General features: G+C 27.8%; 2 protein-coding genes across 3 annotated transcripts; both read left to right on the forward strand.

The window, feature by feature from the left end:
* Positions 1-1744: 1744 nt before the first annotated feature.
* On the forward strand, positions 1745-22610 carry LOC135131431 (angiopoietin-4-like). 2 transcript variants are annotated; one of them, XM_064059183.1, is made up of 7 exons: positions 1745-1849; positions 1891-2800; positions 2845-3072; positions 3121-3528; positions 21480-22038; positions 22089-22301; positions 22343-22610. In XM_064059183.1, exons 1-4 carry the CDS (start codon positions 1784-1786, stop codon positions 3327-3329), a joined length of 1413 nt encoding a protein of 470 aa, XP_063915253.1. In that variant the 5' UTR covers positions 1745-1783; the 3' UTR covers positions 3330-3528; positions 21480-22038; positions 22089-22301; positions 22343-22610. The 2 variants fall into 2 exon arrangements, with proteins under 2 accessions (XP_063915253.1, XP_063915252.1); XM_064059182.1 differs by having other exon boundaries at positions 22357-22610.
* LOC135131471 (ficolin-1-A-like) lies at positions 21227-22520 on the forward strand. The gene is made up of 4 exons (XM_064059244.1): positions 21227-21382; positions 21480-22038; positions 22089-22301; positions 22357-22520. Exons 1-4 carry the CDS (start codon positions 21227-21229, stop codon positions 22518-22520), a joined length of 1092 nt encoding a protein of 363 aa, XP_063915314.1.
* Positions 22611-25557: the final 2947 nt, after the last annotated feature.

Consider the following 25557-nt stretch of genomic DNA (forward strand, 5'->3'; position numbering starts at 1 on the left):
AAATTCAAAAAACAAAAACCTGAAAAATTGGAACATCGAGAAATCGAAAAATCTGGAAGTCGAAAGGCCAAAAAATCGAGAAACCAAAAAATTAATAAATGGAGAAACCAAAAATTCAAAAATTTACAAATTGAAAAATCTTAAAACTGAGAAATCGAAAGTTTGCAAAATTCTAAAATTGAAACATCAAAAATATTGGTAAATCGAAAAGCTTAAATTTTAGATTTTCGGTTTATGGATTTCTCGATTTTTAAATTTAGATTTTCCGATTTTTGAAGTGTCGATTGCTGGATGTTTTGATTTTTCAAATACTCAATTTTTCGAAATCTTAGTTTTGAAATTTTTCAAATTTTAGATTTTGGAAATTCTCAGATTTTTCGATTTTTCAAAATTTAAATTTTTAAATTGTTCAATTTCTCGATTAATATTAATTTTTCGAGTTTTCGAATTTTTGATTTCTCGATGTTCGATTTTTCAGGTTTTCATTTCAATTTTTTCGATTTTTCAGTTTTGGGATTTTTGAGTTTTTCGATTCAATTTTTCTTCCATTATGCGATTTATCAATTTATCAGTTTCTGAATATTTAAGTTTTGGCATTTTTCAATTTTCGATTCTTCAGTTTTGTGATATTTTACTTTCTCGATATTTTAAATTTTAGCTATTCGATTTTTCGATTTCTCGATTTCCCGTTTTTTCTGGTATTTAAGTTTCTCGATTTTTCAAGTTTTCAATGGAAAAAATTCCAAAATTAATATTTCAATTTTTCCATTTCTGGATTTTTCAATTTTTCAAAATTGTGTGTTCCAAATTTTTTTATTTTAGATTTTCGGTTTGTGGATTCCTCGATATTTAGCTTTTTGTGTCGTTTGCTGGATCTTTTGATTTTTCAATTACCAGTTTTTCGAAATTTTAATCTTGCGATTTTTCAAATTTTAAATTCTTCAATTTTTCGAGTTTTCAAATTCTCAATTTTTCATTTTTTATTTTTCAACTTTCCGATTTTTCAATTTTTAAATTTTGAATTTTTTGATATTTCGATTGATACAATTTTTTTTGTTTCTCGATATTTTGAGCTTTCGGCTTTCAGATGTTTCAATTTTTTGATTTTTCGATGTTCCGAATTTTCAGGTTTTCAGTCCTTCAATTTTTTCCATTTTTCATGTTATTGTTTTTCGATTGAATTTTTCAATTGTTCTGCTTACCGATTCTTCAGTTTTCATCTTTTTGACTTTTCGATTCCCGATTTCTCGAGCTTGATAAATATTTCGAACTTCCTAAGTTTGCTAATTTTTCAATATTTCGATTTCTCGAATTTTCGACTCTTTTGCAATTTTTCCATGTTTTGATTTTCTAATTTTTTTTTCATTTTTTCGTGATTTTTTAGTTTTTATTTTTTTCAAGTTTTCGATTTTTCTTTTTTTCAACATTTTGGTAATTTTTCCATTTCCGGATTTGACAATTTTTCGAATTTTTAAAGTTTGATTTTTCCAATTATCTGATGTTTTGATTTAAAAAAAAATGTTTTTTTAATTTTACACTTTTCAGAAAATGGCAACAATTTGTATAATTTTTCCAAAAAGTACCATTTATTTTTTCTACAACTGTAAAGAACCATAAGTCATGCTGGTTAGTTGCCTGAAGATTTCCGAAAGGTCATACGCTCTTTTATCCCGATTGCTTAACAAAAACATTGAGCCTATATTTGGATCAATGCCATCGCCAAATTCCACTGATAACAGATAAGACGCTGCGAATTAAACCCAGTTCTGATTAAGAATCCGCCATGCATTTACAAGAACTCGTCTTAATAGTAATTTCGCTCATCCCTTTAAGCGCTGCCAAAAGCGAAGTGAGTACACACCCCCAAAAAAATTCCACTTTTCCTCCTAGTTCGTTGCAGTTTCTACGACCGCCTCCCCCCCTCCTCGCCAACGAAAAAGCCGCCAAGAGCACGACAACTACTACGATAAACAAGACACTTGCTCGGCTTTAACCAAAAACACGTACTTGCTGGAAATAATCAAGCTCCAGAATGCCCAAATCGGCGCCAATCTGGAAAAACAAACCCAATTTCAGCAGGACGCCATCAATTCCAGCATCGCAGAGTTGCAAAAAATTAACACTTACGTCATGACGGAGACGCAGAGGGAGCTGGAAGAGGCGAAACGGGAAATCGTTGCTAATGTTATAACTTTGTTGACGAATCATCTGAGCAATGTGTGCAATCTCAACCAGCTGAGATATACTCAGGTGTTCATAATAAGCGAAATCCAGCGCATTCTGCAGGAGAAGTTAGAAACCAGTGCAGCTAAATTTGAAGAAACGAAGCAAACAATAGTGGGACGTTTGGAGGGGTTTGAGGCACGAGCGACTGGAATCGAAGGCAAAATTTTTGATCTGGAAAAAATTTTGGGAGAGACTAGAACAGACATTTTGGGGAAAATTCAAGCAATGTTGGACCGAATTCAACAACCAAGCTCGCACATAGAAGATCTACGACAAGAGATTGTTGAAAGTCGAGAATTGTTGAAAAAAGTTATAAGGGTGCCCAGAAATTGTAGAGAGGTTCAAAGTCTGGGGAATAACGTGTCTGGGATATATTATATCCAGCCGGATTTAGCCCCCCATCTCTTTAGGGTGTTCTGCGATATGAAAACCCAAGGGGGTGGTTGGGTCTACGTGATGAACCGGTTCGATGGGTCGCAAAATTTTTTCCTCAACTGGACTGACTACAAAAACGGGTTTGGTAACCCAAACGGGGAGTTCTGGTTGGGTTTGGAGCACGTCTACGAACTAACAGGTACTGGGTTAGTGTGGCTGCAAAGTGTGATGGGTTTTTTCTAGGTGACAATCCTGGAGAGCTTTTGGTGGAATTGGTGGACTGGGACAACAAAACTGCCCATGCTCGGTACTCGTCCTTCGGTATCGGGTCGGAGAAGGAAAAGTACGTTTTGAAGCTTCTGGGTGGTTATGGGGGTGACGCTCCGGACTCTCTTAGTTACCATTTGAATATGAATTTCAGCACCGTTGATCGTAGTCAAAATAAAGGAGGATACTGTGCGAATTATTTCAGTTAGTATGACTATATTGCTGGGTTTGTTGTTGAACGATGGGTTTTAGAGGGGAGTTGGTGGTACAAGGATTGCTTCACGGTCCATCTCACTGGTACTTATTTGAAAGGTGATGCCTCCAGAAAAGCCAAGTTGATGGGAATCCACTGGAACGGCTTTAGGGACTCTAACTATAGTTATAGTCTCAAGCAAGTGAGAATGATGGTCCGGCCACAGAGTGGGGGTAGTGCGCTGTTGCCACATGAGAAGACAAACTAATTCCTAATTAATTGTACATTTATTAATTGTTTTGGATTACAACACGATAAAGACTAATCTGGGTTTTTCTGTGATATAAATAACAACTTGACTGTGTTTGTTATCACATATTCGAAGCATAAACATGTTTCAAGACGTTTTGTTTTTCTTGTGCTTTTTCGTGAATGTTGCAAATTTTGAGGAAGTAGATCAGATTCAAGTGAGTAAACGTAAATAAAAAATTGATCGAAGGTTACTTTGGAACAACTTCCTTCGACCCTTATTTGTTGCTTTCCAAGCGGAAGCTAAGGAAGTGTTGTGATCGAGTCCATCGAGGTGGTTAAGAATCCGTCTTGAATTTTTTTTCTAGACAAAGATTTTTGGAAAAAAATCAAAATTGTGTAACAATTCTCGATTTTTCAATTTTTTTATATTTTAATTTTTCCATTTTTCAACATTTGAAATTCGATTTTTTAAATTTAAATTTTTCGACTTTTCAATTATGCGATTTTTGGATTTCTCGATTTTTCGATTTTCAAATTTTTGCATTTTCCAATGTTTAGATTTTTTCATGTTTCGGTATCCCAGTTTTGGTATTTTCCAATTTTTGATTCTTCAGTGTTTCGATTCTCCAGTTTTTCGGTTTTAATATTTTTTCCAATTTTGGAGTTTCTAAGTTAGTCGATTTTTCGAATTCTAGCTTTTTCGATTAACGGATATTTAGACTTCTCGATTTTTCAGTTTTTCAATTCTTCAATTTGTACAATTGTTGATTGTTTGACTTTTCTGTTTTTTGACTTCTCGATTTCTCGATTTTTCGATTTTTCAGTTTTGGAGTAGTTTGATTTTTCGACTTTTCTATTTTTCTCCTTATCAATTTTCTGATTTCTGGGTTTATCAATTTTTTGATTCATCAATTTCTCGATACTTTAATTTTTCGATGTTTCTGTTCTTCGAATTTTCTGTTTTGAATTTTCGACTTAATATTTTCAATTTTTCCATGTTTGAATTTTTTGACTTTTAAAATTTTAGATTTTTCGACTTTTCGATTTCTCTTTTTTAATTGTTGCTTTCAGTTTCTGGATTTTAAAATTTTCGATTTTTCTGTTCCCCGATTTTTCAATTTTTCGATTTTTTGATTCTTCAATTTCTGAGTATTTTAAATTTAAAATTTTTCAATTTCGTTTTTTTTTTTAATTTTTCATTTTGAGTTTTATGATTTTCAAATTTTCGATTTTTCTGTTCCTTGATTTTTTGATTCTTCAATTTCTCAATATTTTAATTTCTCGATGTTTCAGTTATTCTTTTTTAATTAATTGATTTTTCAAATTTTAGATTTTTCGACTTTTAGATTTCTCTTTTCATAAATTTTCGTTTCAGTTTTGGGATTTTCAATTTTTCGATTATTCTATTTCCCGATTTTTCAATTATTCGATTTCTGGGTTCATCAATTGTTTGATTTTTCGATTCCTATTGTTTTAATTTTTCGATATTTCTGTCCATCGATTTTACTGTTTTTCAATTTTTCGAATTTTTGAGTTTTCGACTTTTCAATTTTTCGACTTTTGAAATTTTAGACTTTTCTGTTTCTCAATTTTTCAATATTTCGATTTTTGATTCTTCAATTTCTCAGAATTTCTCGATGTTTCTTTTCTTCGATTTTTTGTTTTAATTTTTCGAATTTAAAATTTTCGACTTTTCAATTTTTCGACTTTTGAAATTTTGGATTTTTCGACTTTTCGATTTCTCTTTTCTTAAATTTTTCGTTTCAGTTCTGGAATTTTCAAATTTTCGATTTTTCTATTTCTCGATTTTTCAATTTTTCGATTTATGGGTTAATACATTTTTTGAGTCTTCGATTTTTCGATATTTTAATTTTTCGATGTTTCTGTCCTTTGATTTTTCGGTTTTTCAATTTTTCAAATTTTTGACTTAATATTTTCAATTTTTCGATTTTTTAATTTTTTGACTTTTGAAGTTTTAGATTTTTCGACTTTTCGATTTCTTTTTTTTAATTTTTCATTTCAGTGCTGGAATTTTCAAATTTTCGATTTTTCTGTTTCTCGAGTTTTCAATTTTTCGATTTTTTGATTCTTCAACTTCTGAGTATTTTAATTTCTCGATGTTTCAGTTCTACGATTTTTCTGTTTTTAATCCATGGAATTTAAAATTTTCGATTTTTCAATTTTTGACTTTTGAAATTTTAGATTTTTCGACTTTTCGATTTCTCTTTTCTTAAATTTTTCGTTTCAGTTTTGGTATTTACAAATTTTCGATTTTTTGAAATTTTGATTGCAGGATTATTAAATTTTTTGTTTCTTCAATTTCTCAGTATTTTAATTTCTCGATGCTTCAGTTCTCGGATTTTTCTGTTTTTAAATTTTTCGACATTAAAATTTTCTATTTTCAATTTTCGATTTTTCGATTTCTAAATTTCTGGATTTTTGAGTTATTTTCATTTTGAAATGTTTCATTGTTCGATGTTCTGTTATTTAAATTTTTCGGTTTTTCAGTTTCCCGGTATTTTAAGTTTTGGATGTTTTAATTTTTTTTTAATTTTCCGATTTTTCTATTTTTAAATTTTTCAAATTTTTAATATTCAGTTTTTCAATTTTTGGATGTTTGGAATTGTCGATGTTTTGATTTTTTGACTTTTCAGGTTTAGATGTTTCAGTTTTTTAGTTTTTTGATTTTTAAAATATTTCGTTTTTCCAATTTTCAATTTTTCGAATTTTGATGTTTCGGTTCTCGGTTTTTCAGTTTTTATCTTTCTAGATTTCTCAAGAGTTTTTTCGATTTTTTATCTTTATGCTGCGATTTCTCGATTTGTAATTTTGAATATTTCAATCTTGCGATTTTTTAAATTTTTCGACATTTGAACTTGGATTTTTTAAATTTTACTTTTTTTGATTTTTGAATTTTTCGATTTCTGTGTTAATAAATTGTTTGCGTCTTCTATTTGTCGGTTATTTAACTTTTTTGACTTTTGAAATTTTAGATTTTTCGACTTTTCAATTTCTCTTTTTTTCAATTTTTCATTTCAGTTGTGGAATTTTCAAATTTTCGATTTTTCTGTTTCTCGAGTTTTCAATTTTTCGATTTTTTAATTATTCAGTTTCTCAGTGTTTTAATTTCTCGATGTTTCAGTTCTTCGATTTTTTTGTTTTTTAATCTATCGAATTTAAAATTTTCGATTTTTCAATTTTTGACTTTTGAAATTTTATATTTTTCGACTTTTCGATTTCTCTTTATTTCAATTTTTCGTTTCACTTCTGGGATTTTCAAATTTTCTCAGTATTTTTATCTCTCGATGTTTCAGTTCTTTGATTTTTTTATTTTAACTTTTCGAATTTAAAATTTTAGACTTTTCAATTTCTCGACTTTTCGACTTTTCGATTTTTTTTTCTTTCAATTTTAAGTTTCAATTTTGGGATTTTCAAATTTTTGACTTTTCTATTTCTCGATTTTTCAATTATTCGATTTCTGGGTTAATCAATTTTTTGATTCTTCAATTTCTCGATATTTTAATTTTTTGATGTTTCTGCTCTTGGATTTTTCTCTTTTTCAATTTTTCGATTTTTTGAATTTCGACTTTTCTATTTTACGATTTTTCAATTTTTTGATTTTGGAATTTTAAATGTTTCGACTTTTCGTTTCTTTTTTTTTCAATTCTTCGTCGTTTCAATTTTGGAATTTTCAAATTTTAGATTTTTCTATTTCTCGATTTTTCAATTTTTCGATTTTTTCATGTTTTGATTGCAAGATTATTCAATGTTTTGATTCTTCAATTTCTAAGTATTTTAATTTGTCGATATTTCAGTTTTTCGATTTTTCTGTTTTTTAATCTATCGAATTTAAAATTTTCGATTTTTCAATTTTTGACTTTTGAAATTTTAGATTTATCGACTTTTCGATTTCTCTTTTTATCAATTTTTCATTTCAGTTTTGGAATTTTCAAATTTTGGATTTTTCTGTTTTTCGAGTTTATAATTTTTAGACTTTTTGATTCTTCAATTTCTCAGTATTTTAATTTCTCGATGTTTCAGTTCTTCCATTATTCTATTTTTTAATCTATCGAATTTAAAATTTTCGATTTTTCAATTATTGACTTTTTAAATTTATCGACTTTTCGATTTCTCTTTTTATCAATTTTTCATTTCAGTTTTGGAATTTTCAAATTTTCGATTTTTCTCTTTCTCGAGTTTTCAATTTTTCGATTTTTTGATTCTTCAATTTCTCAGTATTTTAATTTCTCGATGTTTCAGTTCTTCCATTATTCTGTTTTTTAATCTATCGAATCTAAATTTTCGAATTTTCAATTTTTGAATTTTTAAATTTTAGATTTTTCGACTTTTCGATTTTTCTTTTTATCAATTTTTCATTTCAGTTCTGGAATTTTCAAATTTTCGATTTTTCTGTTTCTCAAATTTTCAATTTTTCGATTTTTTGATTCTTCAGTTTCTCAGTATTATTTATATTTATTTTATATTTCAGTTATTGATTTTTTTATTTTAACTTTTCGAATTTAAAATTTTCGACTTTTCAATTTTTTGACTTTGAAATTTTAGATTTTTCGACTTTTCGATTTCTTTTTTTTTTAGTTTTCAGTTTCAATTTTGGGATTTTCAAATTTTGGACTTTTCTATTTCTCGATTTTTCATTAATTCGATTTCTGGGTTAATAAATTTTTTGATTCTTCAATTTCTCGATATTTTAATTTCTCGATTTTTCTGTCCGTCGATTTTCTGTTCGAATTTTTGAATTTTCGACTTTCGATTTTCGATTTTTCAATTTTTGACTTATGAAATTTTCCATTTTTCCATTTTACGATTTCTCTTTTTTCAATTTTTCGTTTTAGTTTTGGGATATTCAAATTTTCGATTTTTCTATTTCTTGATTTTTCAAATTTTTGATTTCTCGGTTAATCAATTTTTCGATTCTTCCATTTTTCGATATTTTAATTTTTCGATGTTTCTGTCGTTCGATTTTTCTATTTTTCAATTTTTCGACTTTCGATTTTTTATTTTTCGAATTTTTAATTTTTTGACATTTAAAATTTTAGATGTTTCAACTTTTCGATTTCTCCTTTTTTAATTTTTCGTTACAGTTTTGGTATTTTCAAATTTTCGATTTTTCTATTGTCGATTTTTCAGTTTTTCGATTTCTGGGTTATCAATTTTTTGATTCATCAATTTCTCAATATTTTAATTTTTCGATGTTTTTGTGCTTCGAATTTTTTGTAATTTTTCGAAATTTCGACTTTTCGACTTTCGATTTTCGAGTTTTCAATTTTTTGACTTTTGAAATTTTAGATTTTTCGGCTTTTCGATTTCTCTTTTCTTAAACTTTTCGTTTCTCAAATTTTTGATTTTTCAAATTTTCTATTTTTTGATGTTTTGATTGCAGGATTATTCAATATTTTGTTTCTTCAATTTTTCAGTATTTTACTTTCTCGATGTTTCGGGTCTTCGATTCTCGATTTTTGATTTGTCGATTTCTAAATTTCTGGATTTTTGATTTTTTTTCATTTTGAAATGTTTCATTTCTGGATGTTCTGTTATTTCAATTTTTCAATTCTTCAGTTTCCTGGTATTTAAGTCTTGGATAATTTCATTTTTTTTTAATTTTCCGATTTTTCGATTGTTCTATTTTTAAATTTTTCAATTTTTTTAATATTTAGTTTTTCAATTATTGAATGTTTGGAATTGTCGATGTTTGATTTTTCAACTTTTCAGGTTTAGATTATTTTTCAGTTTTTCAGTTTTTTAATTTTTAAAATTTTTAGCTTTTCCAATTTTCAATTTTTGATGTTTGGGTTTTTCAGTTTTTATATTTCTAGATTTCTCAAGATTTTTTTCGATTTTTTATAGTTTATGTTGCGATTTCTCGATTTGTAATTTTGAATATTTCAATCTTGCGATTTTTTAAATTTTTCGACATTTCATCTTCAATTTTTAAAATTTTACATTTTTTGATTTTTCAATTTTTCGATTTTTCGAGTTATCGGCAAGTCGATATTTCGGTTTTTTAATTATTCGAATTTTCCATTTCTCGGTTTTTGGAATTTTCGACTTTTGAAATTTTAGATTTTCGACTTTTCGACTTCTTTTTTTCAATTTTTCGTTTCAATTTTGGGATTTTCAAATTTTCGATTGCTCTATTTCCCGATTTTTCCATTTTTCGATTTCTGGGTTAACACGTTTTTGAGTCTTTGATTTCTCGATATTTTAGTTTTTCCATGTTTCTGGCCTTTTTCAATTTTTGGAATTTTTGAATTTTCGACTTAATATTTTCAATTTTACGATGTTGTAATTTTTTGACTTTTGAAATTTTAGATTTTTCGACTTTTCGATTTCTCTTTTTATCAATTTTTCAATTCAGTTCAGGAATTTTCAAATTTTCGATTTTTCTATTTCTCGAGTTTTCAATTTTTCGATTTTTTGATTCTTCACTTCCTAAGTATTTTAATTTCTCGATGTTTCAGGTCTTCCATTTTCTGTTTTTTAAATATCGGATTTAAAATTCTCGATTTTTCAATTTTTGACTTATGAAATTTTAGATTTTTCGACTTTTCGATTTCTCTTTTTTCCAATTTTTTGTTTCAGTTTTGGGATTTTAACATTTTCGATTTTTCTGTTCCTCGATTTTTCAATTCTCGATTTTTTTATTCTTCAATTTCTGAGTATTTTAATTTCTCGATGTTTCAGTTCTTCGATTTTCCTGTTTTTTAATTTTTCGAATTTAAAACATTCGATTTTTCAACTTTTTGACGTTTAAAATTTAAAATTTTTCGACTTTTCAATTTCGTTTTTTTTTAATTTTACGTTTTGAGTTTTGGGATTTTCAAATTTTCGATTTTTCTGTTCCTCGATTTTTTGATTCTTCAATTTATCAATATTTTAATTTCTCGATGTTTCTGTTATTCATTTTTTCTGTTTTCTAATCTTTCGAATTTTTTAATTTTTTGATTTTTCAACTTTTAGATTTCTTTTTCATAAATTTTTCGTTTGTTTTGGGATTTTCAAATTTTCGATTGTTCTATTTCCCGATTTTTCAATTTTCCGATTTCTGATTTTTTTTATTCTTCTATTTCTTGATACTTTAATTTTTCGATGTTTCTGTCCTTCGATTTTTCTATTTTTCAATTTTTCAACTTTCGATTTTTGATTTTTCGAATTTTCAATTTTGTGACTTCTAAAATTTTAGATTTTTCGACTTTTTCATTTCTCTTTTTTTCAATTTTTCCATTCAGCTTTGGTATTTTAAAATTTTCGATTTTTCGATTCTCGATTTTTCAATTTTTCGTTTTCTGGGTTAATCAATTTTTTGATTCATCAATTTCTCGATTTTTAATTTTTCCTTGTTTCTGTGCTTAGACTTTTTTGTTTTTTAATTTTTCGAATTTCTGATTTTTCGAATTTCGATTTTCGATTTTTCAATTTTTTAACTTTTGAAATTTTAGATTTTTCGACTTTTCGATTTCTCTTTTTTTTCAATTTTCAAGACAAACTAATTCCTAATTAATTGTACATTTATTAATTGTTTTGGATTAAAACACGATAAAGACTAATCTGGGTTTTTCTGTGATATAAATAACAACTTGACTGTGTCTGTTATCACATATTCGAAGCATAAACATGTTTCAAGACGTTTTGTTTTTCTTGTGCGTTTTCGTGAATGTTGCAAATTTTGAAGAAGTAGATCAGATTCAAGTGAGTAAACGTAAATAAAAAATTAATCGAAGAATACTTTGAAACAACTTCCTTCGTCCCTTTTTTGTTGCTTTCCAAGCGGAAGCTAAGGAAGTGTTGTAATCGAGTCCATCGGGCTGGTTATGAATCCGTCCTGAATTTTTATCCTATACAAAGATTTTTGGAAAAAAAATCTAAATTGTGTAACAATATTTCGATTTTTCGACATTTCAGTTTTGTGATTTTCCGGTTTTTTGATTATTCATTTTCTCGATTTTTCAATTTGTTTATATTTCAATTTTTCCATTTTTCAACATTTGAAATTCGATTTTTTAAATTTAACTTTTTCGATTTTTCAATTATGCGATTTTTGGATTTCTCGGTTTTTCGATTTTAAAATTTTTGCATTTTCCAATTTTTAGATTTTTTCGTGTTTCGGTATACCAGTTTTGGTATTTTCCAATTTTTGATTCTTCAGTGTTTCGATTCTCCAGTTTTTCGGTTTTAAAATTTTTTCCATTTTTGGAGTTTCTAAGTTTGTCGATTTTTCGAATTCTAGATTTTTCGATTAACGGATATTTGGACTTCTCGATTTTTCAGTTTTTCAATTCTTCAATTTGTACAATTGTTGATTGTTTGACTTTCCTGTTTTTGACTTCTCGATTTCTCGATTTTTCGATTTTTCAGTTTTGGAGTAGTTTGATTTTTCGACTTTTCTATTTTTCTCCATATCAATTTTCTGATTTCTGGGTTTATCAATTTTTTGATTCATCAATTTCTCGATACTTTAATTTTTCGATGTTTCTGTTCTTCGAATTTTCTGTTTTGAATTTTCGACTTAATATCGAATTCAATTTTTCCATGTTTGAATTTTTTGACTTTTAAAATTTTAGATTTTTCGACTTTTCGATTTCTCTTTTTTAATTGTTGCTTTCAGTTTCTGGATTTTAAAATTTTCGATTTTTCTGTTCCCCGATTTTTCAATTTTTCGATTTTTTGATTCTTCAATTTCTGAGTATTTTAAATTTAAAATTTTTCAATTTCGTTTTTTTTTTAATGTTTCATTTTGAGTTTTATGATTTTCAAATTTTCGATTTTTCTGTTCCTTGATTTTTTGATTCTTCAATTTCTCAATATTTTAATTTCTCGATGTTTCAGTTATTCTTTTTTAATTAATTGATTTTTCAAATTTTAGATTTTTCGACTTTTAGATTTCTCTTTTCATAAATTTTCGTTTCAGTTTTGGGATTTTCAATTTTTCGATTATTCTATTTCCCGATTTTTCAATTATTCGATTTCTGGGTTAATCAATTTTTTTGATTTTTCGATTCCTATTGTTTTAATTTTTCGATATTTCTGTCCATCGATTTTACTGTTTTTCAATTTTTCGAATTTTTGAGTTTTCGACTTTTCAATTTTTCGACTTTTGAAATTTTAGACTTTTCTGTTTCTCAATTTTTCAATATTTCGATTTTTGATTCTTCAATTTCTCAGAATTTCTCGATGTTTCTTTTCTTCGATTTTTTGTTTTAATTTTTCGAATTTAAAATTTTCGACTTTTCAATTTTTCGACTTTTGAAATTTTGGATTTTTCGACTTTTCGATTTCTCTTTTCTTAAATTTTTCGTTTCTGTTCTGGAATTTTCAAATTTTCGATTTTTCTATTTCTCGATTTTTCAATTTTTCGATTTATGGGTTAATACATTTTTTGAGTCTTCGATTTTTCGATATTTTAATTTTTCGATGTTTCTGTCCTTTGATTTTTCGGTTTTTCAATTTTTCAAATTTTTGACTTAATATTTTTAATTTTTCGATTTTTTAATTTTTTGACTTTTGAAGTTTTAGATTTTTCGACTTTTCGATTTCTTTTTTTTAATTTTTCATTTCAGTGCTGGAATTTTCAAATTTTCGATTTTTCTGTTTCTCGAGTTTTCAATTTTTCGATTTTTTGATTCTTCAACTTCTGAGTATTTTAATTTCTCGATGTTTCAGTTCTACGATTTTTCTGTTTTTAATCCATGGAATTTAAAATTTTCGATTTTTCAATTTTTGACTTTTGAAATTTTAGATTTTTCGACTTTTCGATTTCTCTTTTCTTAAATTTTTCGTTTCAGTTTTGGTATTTACAAATTTTCGATTTTTTGAAATTTTGATTGCAGGATTATTAAATTTTTTGTTTCTTCAATTTCTCAGTATTTTAATTTCTCGATGCTTCAGTTCTCGGATTTTTCTGTTTTTAAATTCTTCGACATTAAAATTTTCTATTTTCAATTTTCGATTTTTCGATTTCTAAATTTCTGGATTTTTGAGTTATTTTCATTTTGAAATGTTTCATTGTTCGATGTTCTGTTATTTAAATTTTTCGGTTTTTCAGTTTCCCGGTATTTTAAGTTTTGGATGTTTTAATTTTTTTTTAATTTTCCGATTTTTCTATTTTTAAATTTTTCAAATTTTTAATATTCAGTTTTTCAATTTTTGGATGTTTGGAATTGTCGATGTTTTGATTTTTTGACTTTTCAGGTTTAGATGTTTCAGTTTTTTAGTTTTTTGATTTTTAAAATTTTTCGCTTTTCCAATTTTCAATTTTTACTTCCCGAGCGTAAGCAAAGGAAGTATTGTAATCGAGTCCGTCGGCCGACTCTCTACTTTTACGTTTTCTCGATCTTTCATGACCCCTAGAAGACGAAGAAATAGGTCTCCCATTTCCGTCTGTCTGTCCGTCTGTCCGTCCGTCTGTCCGTCCGTCTGTCCGTCTGTCCGTCTGTCCGTCTGTTGTCACGGATTTTTATTAGACAGATAATCTCCGAAAGTACTCGACCGATTGTTGTGAAATTTTGTACTTATATTAAGAATATCATGTAGATGGTAAAACGCTAACCAAAATTTGTCGAATCATCCCCACCACTAAAGCGATGACGTCACTTCAAAATTGTACATAGTAAATGGGTTTTCAATTGTATAAAATAACATAGTCCCACACATGTAGTTTACAACTCTGAATCGACTTTTCACCCGAAACGTCCAGATTTTTGGAAAAAAAATCAAAATTATAAAACAACATTTTGAAATTTAATTTTTAATCTGCTAACCAGAATGCTTTGAAATGTTGCAGATGTTTTAAGGCTATAAAGAGCATCATAAATCTTTAGTCAAAAAATATTTGCTTATCCCCTCCAAAAACTTGATGACGTCAGCTCAAAAGTTTGTGGAATAAATCATATCTAAAATGTACAAAATATGATGAGTCTGTACTTGTGAACTATCACTCCATTAATATTTTTTGGATTTGCATATACAGGCTGACTCAAAAAAATTAATGAATGCGTAAATATATTTTATTGATTTAATCAGGAACTACAAAACCGAATGCTCTGAAATCTTGCAGATGTTTTAAGCTCATAAAGAGCATAATAAATGTTTAGTCAAAATATATTTGCTTATCCCCTCCAAAAACTTGATGACGTCAGCTCGAAAGTTTGCCGAATAAATCATATCTAAAATGTACAAAATATGATGAGCCTGTACTTGTCATTTATCACTCCATTCATATTTTTTGGATTTGCATATACAGAGTGACTCAAAAAAATTAATGAATGCGTAAATTTATTTTATTGATTTAATCAGGAACTACAAAACCGAATGCTTTGAAATCTTGCAGATGTTTTAAGGTTATAAAGAGCATAATAAATTTTTAGTCAAAATATATTTGGTTATCTTCTACAAAAAACTGATGACGTCAGCTCAAAAGTTTTCCGAATAAATCGTATCTAAAATGTACAAAATATGATGAGTCTGTACTTGTGATTTATCATTCCATTCATATTTTTGGATTTGCATATGCAGGGTGACTCAAAAAAATTAATGAAGGCGTGAATTTATTTTATCGATTTAATCAGGAATTACAAAACCGAATGCTTTGAAATCTTGGGAATATTTTAAAGTTATTATAAGCATGGTAAACTTTTGTTCAAAATGTATTTGTTCATCCCTCCTAAAAAAATTGATGACGTCACCCTTAAATTTTGCTGAATAAATCCTATCTAAAATGCAAAAAATATGATGAGTTTGTACTTGTGATTTATCATTCCATTCATATTTTTTAGATTTTCTTAAGAGGTGGTTCAAAAAAATTAATGAAGTCAATTTATTTTATTGATTAAATTAAAGGCAACACTTATTATTAGTATTACACCCCAACCAACCCAATTTGGTAGACACAAAATTTGTTAAAGGAAAAACTCGGTTGAAACATAAGGGTAGCACGCTTATTTACATCGACTTTAACATTACAGACCTGCATTTGTTTTATGCGTTCACTTGATTCCGCGAATGTGAAATAGACATGTTTATAATCAACCAATTGTGAATTTCACCGTCAAGAATTAAAATAAAACCCAATGTTTTATATAATAAGCGGAAGTCGAAGCAATAAAACCGACGGTCGTTTTGTTTACAGTTTCTGTGTTTGGCTCTCACGTATGCTGTTACGCCTGTCATCTTAAATTAACAATGTTTATACATACACGATTTTCAGTTGCCTCTGATACGTAGGTATACGTGAGTAAATTGTTTCGTTATTTTATTGATTATTACAAATCAATATTCAAACGACCCAATTCATTTTCCCGAAAATTTGAGTATATAATAATTTTATTCTTAGTATTACACTACATCTATCCCAACTGATATACGTGTCCTTGCAAAAATGTTGATGACGTCATCGCAATTTTTTTTTAAATTCCCACTACAAAAATGTAATGAGAAAAAAAACACAATAGGCATGCAGTCGTCAAGTTTCCGACAGCCAGGGAAGTACTGTCTAAACTCTTTAGACCAATTTTTCGAATTTTGATGTTTCGGTTCTCGGTTTTTCAGTTTTCATCTTTCTAGATTTCTCAAGAGTTTTTTCGATTTTTTATCTTTATGCTGCGATTTCTCGATTTGTAATTTTGAATATTTCAATCTTGCGATTTTTAAAATTTTTCGACATTTGAACTTGGATTTTTTAAATTTTACTTTTTTTGATTTTTGAATTTTTCGATTTCTGTGTTAATAAATTGTTTGCGTCTTCTATTTGTCGCTTATTTAACTTTTCGATTTTTCTGTTTTTCAATTTTTCGAATTTTTGAATTTTCGACTTTCGATTTTAGATTTTTCGATTTTTCAATTTTTTGACTTTTGAAATTTTAGATTTTTCGACTTTTCAATTTCTCTTTTTTTCAATTTTTCATTTCAGTTGTGGAATTTTCAAATTTTCGATTTTTCTGTTTCTCGAGTTTTCAATTTTTCGATTTTTTAATTATTCAGTTTCTCAGTGTTTTAATTTCTCGATGTTTCAGTTCTTCGATTTTTTTGTTTTTTAATCTATCGAATTTAAAATTTTCGATTTTTCAATTTTTGACTTTTGAAATTTTATATTTTTCGACTTTTCGATTTCTCTTTATTTCAATTTTTCGTTTCACTTCTGGGATTTTCAAATTTTCGATTTTTTGATTCTTCAGTTTCTCAGTATTTTAATCTCTCGATGTTTCAGTTCTTTGATTTTTTATTTTAACTTTTCGAATTTAAAATTTTAGACTTTTCAATTTTTCGACTTTTCGACTTTTCGATTTTTTTTTCTTTCAATTTTAAGTTTCAATTTTGGGATTTTCAAATTTTTGACTTTTCTATTTCTCGATTTTTCAATTATTCGATTTCTGGGTTAATCAATTTTTTGATTCTTCAATTTCTCGATATTTTAATTTTTTGATGTTTCTGCTCTTGGATTTTTCTCTTTTTCAATTTTTCGATTTTTTGAATTTCGACTTTTCTATTTTACGATTTTTCAATTTTTTGTTTTTGGAATTTTAAATGTTTCGACTTTTCGTTTCTTTTTTTTTCAATTCTTCGTCGTTTCAGGTTTGGAATTTTCAAATTTTAGATTTTTCTATTTCTAGATTTTTCAATTTTTCGATTTTTTCATGTTTTGATTGCAAGATTATTCAATGTTTTGATTCTTCAATTTCTCAGTATTTTAATTTGTCGATATTTCAGTTTTTCGATTTTTCTGTTTTTTAATCTATCGAATTTAAAATTTTCGATTTTTCAATTTTTGACTTTTGAAATTTTAGATTTTTCGACTTTTCAATTTCTCTTTTTATCAATTTTTCATTTCAGTTTTGGAATTTTCAAATTTTCGATTTTTCTCTTTCTCCAGTTTTCAATTTTTAAATTTTTTGATTCTTCAATTTCTCAGTATTTTAATTTCTCGATGTTTCAGTTCTTCCATTATTCTGTTTTTTAATCTATCGAATTTAAAATTTTCGAATTTTCAATTTTTGACTTTTGAAATTTTAGATTTTTCGACTTTTCGATTTTTCTTTTTATCAATTTTTCATTTCAGTTCTGGAATTTTCAAATTTTCGATTTTTCTGTTTCTCGAGTTTTCAATTTTTCGATTTTTTGATTCTTCAGTTTCTCAGTATTTTAATTTCTCAATGTTTCAGTTCTTTGATTTTTTTGTTTTAATTTTTTGAATTTAATATTTTCGACTTTTCAATTTATCGACTTTTCGAATTTTTTTTTTAATTTTCAGTTTCAATTTTGGAACTTTCAAATTTTTGACTTTTCTATTTCTCCATTTTTCAATTATTCGAGTTCTGGGTTTATCAATTTTTTGATTCTTCAATTTCTCGATATTTTAATTTGTCTATATTTCAGCTTTTCGATTTTTCTGTTTTTTAATTTTTGAATTTAAAATTTTCGGTTTTTCTATTTCTAAATTTCTCGATTGTTCAGTTTTTTTGATTTTGAAATTTTAGACTTTTCTATCTTATAATTTTCATTTTTTCCATGTTTTGATATTTCAATTTTTTCATTTTTCAGTTTTCCGGTATTTTAAATTTTCGATATTTTATATTTTAGAATTGTTGGATTTGTCGATTTTTCAGTTTTTCGATTTTTCTTTTTTTTGCAATTTTTCGCATTTTTTATTTTTAAATTTTTTAGTGTTTCGAATTTTCGATTGTATGATTTTTTGGTTTTTTCAATTTTTCCGCCGTTTGATTATTCAGTTTTTCGATTTTTCGATTCATCAAATAAAGTTTTTCGATTTTTACTTCCCGAGCGTAAGCAAAGGAAGTATTGTAATCGAGTCCGTCGGCCGACTCTCTACTTTTACGTTTTCTCGATCTTTCATGACCCCTAGAAGACGAAGAAATAGGTCTCCCATTTCAGTCTGTCTGTCCGTCTGTCCGTCTGTCCGTCTGTCCGTCTGTCCGTCTGTCCGTCTGTCCGTCTGTCCGTCTGTCCGTCTGTTGTCACGGATTTTTATTAGACAGATAATCTCCGAAAGTACTCGACCGATTGTTGTGAAATTTTGTACTTATATTAAGAATATCATGTAGATGGTAAAACGCTAACCAAAATTTGTCGAATCATCCCCACCACTAAAGCGATGACGTCACTTCAAAATTGTACATAGTAAATGGGTTTTCAATTGTATAAAATAACATAGTCCTACACATGTAGTTTACAACTCCGAATCGACTTTTCACCCGAAACGTCCAGATTTTTGGAAAAAAAATCAAAATTATAAAACAACATTTTGAAATTTAATTTTTAATCTGCTAACCAGAATGCTTTGAAATGTTGCAGATGTTTTAAGGCTATAAAGAGCATCATAAATCTTTAGTCAAAAAATATTTGCTTATCCCCTCCAAAAACTTGATGACGTCAGCTCAAAAGTTTGTGGAATAAATCATATCTAAAATGTACAAAATATGATGAGTCTGTACTTGTGAACTATCACTCCATTAATATTTTTTGGATTTGCATATACAGGGTGACTCAAAAAAATTAATGAATGCGTAAATATATTTTATTGATTTAATCAGGAACTACAAAACCGAATGCTCTGAAATCTTGCAGATGTTTTAAGGTCATAATGAGCATAATAAATGTTTAGTCAAAATATATTTGCTTATCCCCTCCAAAAACTTGATGACGTCAGCTCGAAAGTTTGCCGAATAAATCATATCTAAAATGTACAAAATATGATGAGCCTGTACTTGTCATTTATCACTCCATTCATATTTTTTGGATTTGCATATACAGAGTGACTCAAAAAAATTAACGAATGCGTAAATTTATTTTATTGATTTAATCAGGAACTACAAAACCGAATGCTTTGAAATCTTGCAGATGTTTTAAGGTTATAAAGAGCATAATAAATTTTTAGTCAAAATATATTTGGTTATCTTCTACAAAAAACTGATGACGTCAGCTCAAAAGTTTTCCGAATAAATCGTATCTAAAATGTACAAAATATGATGAGTCTATACTTGTGATTTATCATTCCATTCATATTTTTGGATTTGCATATGCAGGGTGACTCAAAAAAATTAATGAAGGCGTGAATTTATTTTATCGATTTAATCAGGAATTACAAAACCGAATGCTTTGAAATCTTGGGAATATTTTAAAGTTATAATAAGCATGGTAAACTTTTGTTCAAAATGTATTTGTTCATCCCTCCTAAAAAAATTGATGACGTCACCCTTAAATTTTGCTGAATAAATCCTATCTAAAATGCAAAAAATATGATGAGTTTGTACTTGTGATTTATCATTCCATTCATATTTTTTAGATTTTCTTAAGAGGTGGTTCAAAAAAATTAATGAAGTCAATTTATTTTATTGATTAAATTAAAGGCAACACTTATTATTAGTACTACACCCCAACCAACCCAATTTGGTAGACACAAAATTTGTTAAAGGAAAAACTCGGTTGAAACATAAGGGTAGCACGCTTATTTACATCGACTTTAACATTACAGACCTGCATTTGTTTTATGCGTTCACTTGATTCCGCGAATGTGAAATAGACATGTTTATAATCAACCAATTGTGAATTTCACCGTCAAGAATTAAAATAAAACCCAATGTTTTATATAATAAGCGGAAGTCGAAGCAATAAAACCGACGGTCGTTTTGTTTACAGTTTCTGTGTTTGGCTCTCACGTATGCTGTTACGCCTGTCATTTTAAATTAACAATGTTTATACATACACGATTTTCAGTTGCCTCTGATACGTAGGTATACGTGAGTAAATTGTTTCGTTATTTTATTGATTATTACAAATCAATATTCAAACGACCCAATTCATTTTCCCGAAAATTTGAGAATATAATAATTTTATTCTTAGTATTACACTACATCTATCCCAACTGATATACGTGTCCTTGCAAAAATGTTGATGACGTCATTGCAATTTTTTTTTAAATTCCCACTACAAAAATGTAATGAGAAAAAAACACAATAGGCATGCAGTCGTCAAGTTTCCGACAGCGAGGGAAGTACTGTCTAAACTCTTTAGACCAATTTTTCAAACTCCTGATTCCTCAATTTTTTTTTCGAGTTCTCGATTTTCCGATATTTCAATAACACAATTTTTCAATTATTCCACTTTCAGCGTTTCGAAGTTCTCGATTCGTCAATTTTTCGATTAATGGATTTTTCCGACTCCTTGATTTTTCGACATTACAATTTTTTTATTTTCCCATTTCTCGATTTCTTAATTTTTCAGTTTCTTACTTCTTCAATTTGTAAAATTTTTGATTTTTCAACTTTTCTATTTTTCGACTTACCGATTTCTCGACTTTCCAATTTTTCGATTTCTGGTTTTATCAATTTTTGATTCTTCAATTTTTCAATATTTTTAATTCTCGATGTTACTGTCCTTTGATTTTTCCGTTTTTTTATTTTTGACTTTTGATTTTTCGATTTCTGTATTTCTCGATTTGTCAGTTTCTTTGATTTTTGAAATTCTAGATTTTTCGATTTTCAATTTTTCAATTTTTCGAATTTTTTAATTTTAAAATTTTCAATTTTTGGATGTTTCGAATTGTCGATGTTTTGATTTTTCAACTCTTCAGGTTTAGATTTCTCAGTTTTTCAGTTTTTTGATTTTTTAAATTTTTGGTTTTTTCAATTTTCAATTTTTCGAGTTTTGTTGTTTCGTTTTCTCGATTTTTCAGGTTTTCGGTTTCTAGATTTCTCAAGATTTGGATTATGGAAATTTTTTAGGTTTTTTGATGTTGTGATTTGTAATTGTTAATATTTCAATTTTCCGATTTCTCGACTTCGACATTTCGATATTTCGGTTTTTTATTTATAGTTATATCCGCGTTGGTGGGGATGATCAGACAAATTTTGGTTAGCCTTTTAGCATCTGCACGATATTCCTACTATGCGTACAAAATCCGAAAACAATCAGTCCAGTAGTTTCAGAGATTATCTTTTGGATAAATATCGACGCAGACGCGGAATTATCAGACAACGGCGGCAGACAGATAGACGGAAACAAGACACCAATGTTTACCTGAAACGTCGAGGAAACATTAAAGTACCCAGTCGCCCGTTGGACTCGATTACAATACTTCCTTAGCTTACGCTCGAGAACTAAAAATCTAAACTAAAATGACTAATTAACTTCTTTGCAGTTTTATTCCGTTTCGACCACCCAGAGCCCTCACTCACCACAAGATGACAACAATTTTTTGAAAAAACAGCTCGAACTTTGCTTAAAAATTAAAGAAACTGAAAGTCGCTTGTCGACTGTGGAACAGCTGCTTCACACACAGAAAATTGCTGCCGACGAAAAAAACAGAAGTGAAACTCTGATTACAAACCTCGCAAAAACTGAACAATTACTGGAAAACCATCAGAAACGTATTCAAGAACTGACCGAAGAAGTACGTTCCAAAGATCTAAAAATAACTGCTTTAGAAAAATCCTTAGACGATCGGAGGTTGGTCAAAAATTGTAAGGAAATCCAAGAACAAGGAAACCACGCATCCGGGGTTTATCGTGTTCGGCCAAAATTGGAAGCTTTTGATGTATTCTGTGATATGGAGACAAGAGGGGGCGGATGGACTGTGTTCCAGAGGAGAGTAGATGGTTCTCAGGATTTTAACTTGACTTGGACTGAGTATAAGGAAGGATTTGGTAACCTGAGAAGAGAATTTTGGTTAGGGTTAGAACATTTGCATCAACTAACGGGTAAAGTTTTCTAAATAAGTCAAGTGCGATTAAAACACGTCTTTTACTAGCTTCTGGAAGTAATCAACTTTTGGTAGAGCTGGTCGATCGAAACTTTAGCAAAGCTTACGCTCTTTATGACCGTTTTAACATTGCTGGGGAAGGAAAAAGCTATAAGTTGGGAGCAGTGACTAACTATCGGGGTACGGCTGGAGATTCCTTGTCGTATCACAATGATCAATCATTTTCTACAAGAGAGAAAGACACGTGTGCGGCTCATCATGGTCAGTTTTGTAACAGTTCTTTATACAAAAAAAAATTTCAGTTTGTTGTTTATAGGGGGTGGTTGGTGGTTCCATAGTTGCCTTTATAGTAATTTGAACGGGGTATACTTTAAAGGTGGGGTAAATTCTGGAAGAGCCCAAGGCATAAATTGGTATACTTTCAGTACGGATGGATTTAGTCTTTTGGAGTCGAAAATGATGATTAGGCCACCACAATAGAGTTGATCGTGGTTTACAAATTACCAGTTGTGCTATTATTCATGTTTCTATTATTACGATGTCAATAAAAATACAAAAAATTGGTGCAAAGTTATTTTTTCTTCGAAACATGGTTATTAAATAATATAAGTAATAATTCCTCGTCTAAAAAAATTATTTCTTATTTCAGAAGAAAAAAAGAGAACGGACGGGTTAGAATTTTCTGTCTTTTAATTTTTCGAATTTTCGACTTTTCGACTTTCGATTTTTCAATTTTTTGACTTTTGAAATTTTAGATTTTTCTCTTTTTTTCAATTTTTCATTTCAGTTTTGGGATTTTCAAATTTTTGGTTTCTGGGTTAATACATTTTGTGAGTCTCGTATTTCTCGATTTTTTAATTTTTTGTCTTTTGAAATTTTAGATTTTTCGACTTTTCGATTTGTCTTTTTTAATTGTTGCTTTCAGTTTCGGGATTTTAAAATTTTCGATTTTTCTGTTCCTCGATTTTTTGATTTTTCAATTTCTGAGTATTTTAATTTCTCGATGTTTCAGTTCTTCGATTTTTGTGTTTTTTAATCTTTCGAATATAAAATGTTCGATTTTTCAACATTTTGAGTTTTAAAATTTAAAATTTTTCGACTTTTCAATTCCGTTTTTTTCAATTTTCCGTTTCAGTTTTGGGATTTTCAAATTTTTGATTTCTGGGTTAATACATTTTTTGAGTCTTCGATTTCTCGATATTTTAATTTTTCGATGTTTCTGTCCTTCTATTTTTCTGTTTTTCCATTTTTCGAATTTTTGAATTTTCGACATAATATTTCCAGTTTTTCGATATTTTAATTTTTTGTCTTTCGAAATTTTAGATTTTTCGACTTTTAGATTTGTCTTTTTTAATTGTTGGTTTCAGTTTTGGGATTTTAAAATTTTCGATTTTTCTGTTCCTCGATTTTTTGATTTTTCAATTTCTGAGTATTTTAATTTCTCGATGTTACAGTTCTTCGTTTTTTCTGTTTTTTAATATTTCCAATTTAAAATGTTCGATTTTTCAACATTTTGAGTTTTAAAATTTAAAATTTTTCGACTTTTCAATTTCGTTTTTTTTTCAATTTTTCGTTTCAGTTTTGGAATTTTCAAATTTTCGATTTTTTTGTTTCTCAATTTTTTGATTCTTCAATTTCTCAATATTTTAATTTCTCAGTGTTTCAAATATTCGTTTTTTGTGCTTTTTAATTATTCGAATTTAAAATTTTCGATTTTTTAATTTTTTGATTTTTCAAATTTTAGATTTTTCGACTTTTAGATTTCTCTTTTCATAAATTTTCGTTTCAGTTTTGGGATTTTCAAATTTTCGATTATTCTATTTCCCCATTTTTCAATTTTTCGATTTCTGGGTTAATCAATTTTTTGATTCATCAATTTTTCGATATTTTAATTTTTCGATGTTCCTGTGCTTCGAATTTTCTGTTTTTTAATTTTTCGAATTTTCGACTTTTCGACTTTCGATTTTTGTTTTTTCAATTTTTTGACTTGTGAAATTTTAGATTTTTCGACTTTTCGATTTCTCTTTTTTTTTTTCGTTTCAGTTTTGGGATTTTCAAATTTTTGATTTCTGGGTTAATACATTTTTTGAGTCTTCGATTTCTCGATATTTTAATTTTTCGATGTTTCTGTCCTTCGATTTTTCTGTTTTTCAATTTTTCGAATTTTTGAATTTTCAATTTCTGAGTATATTAATTTCTCGATGTTTCAGTTCTTCGATTTTTGTGTTTTTTAATCTTTCGAATTTAAAATGTCCGATTTTTCAACTTTTTGAGTTTTAAAATTTAAAATTTTTCGACTTTTCAATTTCGTTTTTTTTTTAATTTTTCGTTTCAGTTTTGGGATTTTCAAATTTTCTGTTTCTCAATTTTTTGATTCTTCAATTTCTCAATATTTGAATTTCTCGATGTTTCAGTTATTCGTTTTTTGTGCTTTTTAATTATTGGAATTTAAAATTTTCGTTTTTCAATTTTTTGATTTTTCAATTTTTTGATATTTCAGATTTTAGATTTTTCGACTTTTAGATTTCTCTTTTCATAAATTTTCATTTCAGTTTTGGGATTTCCCCATTTTTCAATTTTTCGATTTCTGGGTTAATCAATTTTTTGATTTATCAATTTTTCGATATTTTAATTTTTCGATGTTCCTGTGCTTCGAATTTTCTGTTTTTTAATTTTTCGAATTTTCGACTTTTCGACTTTCGATTTTCGATTTCTCAATTTTTTGAATTTTGACATTTTAGGTTTTTCGACTTTTCGATTTCTTTTTTTTTCAATTTTTCGTCTCAGTTTTGGGATTTTCAAATTTTTGATTTCTGGGTTAATACATATTTTGAGTCTTCGATTTCTCGATATTTTAATTTTTCGATGTTTCTGTCTTCGATTTTTCAGTTTTTTAATTTTTCGAATTTTTGAATTTTCGACATATTTTCAATTTTTAGATTTTGTAATTTTTTGACTTTTTGAAATTTTAGATTTTTCGACTTATCGATTTCTCGATTTTCCAATTTTTCGATTTCTGATGTTATCAATTTTTCGATATTTTAAATTGCGATGTTTCTGCCCTTTGATTTTACTGTTTTTCAGTTTTTCGAATTTTTTAATTTTAGCCTTTCGATTTTTCGATTCTGGATTTCTCGGTTTGTCAGTTTGTTTTAATTTTTGGAATTTTAGATTTTTCGATCTTCAATTTTTCAATTTTTCGATGTTTTGATATTTCAATATTTTTTTTTAGATTTCCCGATTTTTCAGTTTCAGGGCTTAATAATATTCTTCTTTCGAATGGGAATGGAAACTAGCAGAATCTAGGATGTGAAAAATGTAAAAAAGCGCTAAGGGCGGGGCTAAGTTTATCTTAAAATTAAATTTTCTCGATTTTTAATTTTTCAATTTTTCGATTTTCGTTTGCCGGTTTTTCAGGTTTGTGATTTTAATTTTCTTTTTCCCGACTTTCTACTACAATTACTCGTTTTATCATTTCTTTGTTACTTTTTCAATGTTTGTTTGGGTTTCATAATTT

Source organism: Zophobas morio, unplaced genomic scaffold, assembly GCF_036711695.1.
Source record: "Zophobas morio isolate AGI-343-1 ecotype UQ-CSIRO unplaced genomic scaffold, CSIRO_AGI_Zmor_V1 ptg000020l, whole genome shotgun sequence".
Taxonomy (NCBI): domain Eukaryota; kingdom Metazoa; phylum Arthropoda; class Insecta; order Coleoptera; family Tenebrionidae; genus Zophobas; species Zophobas morio.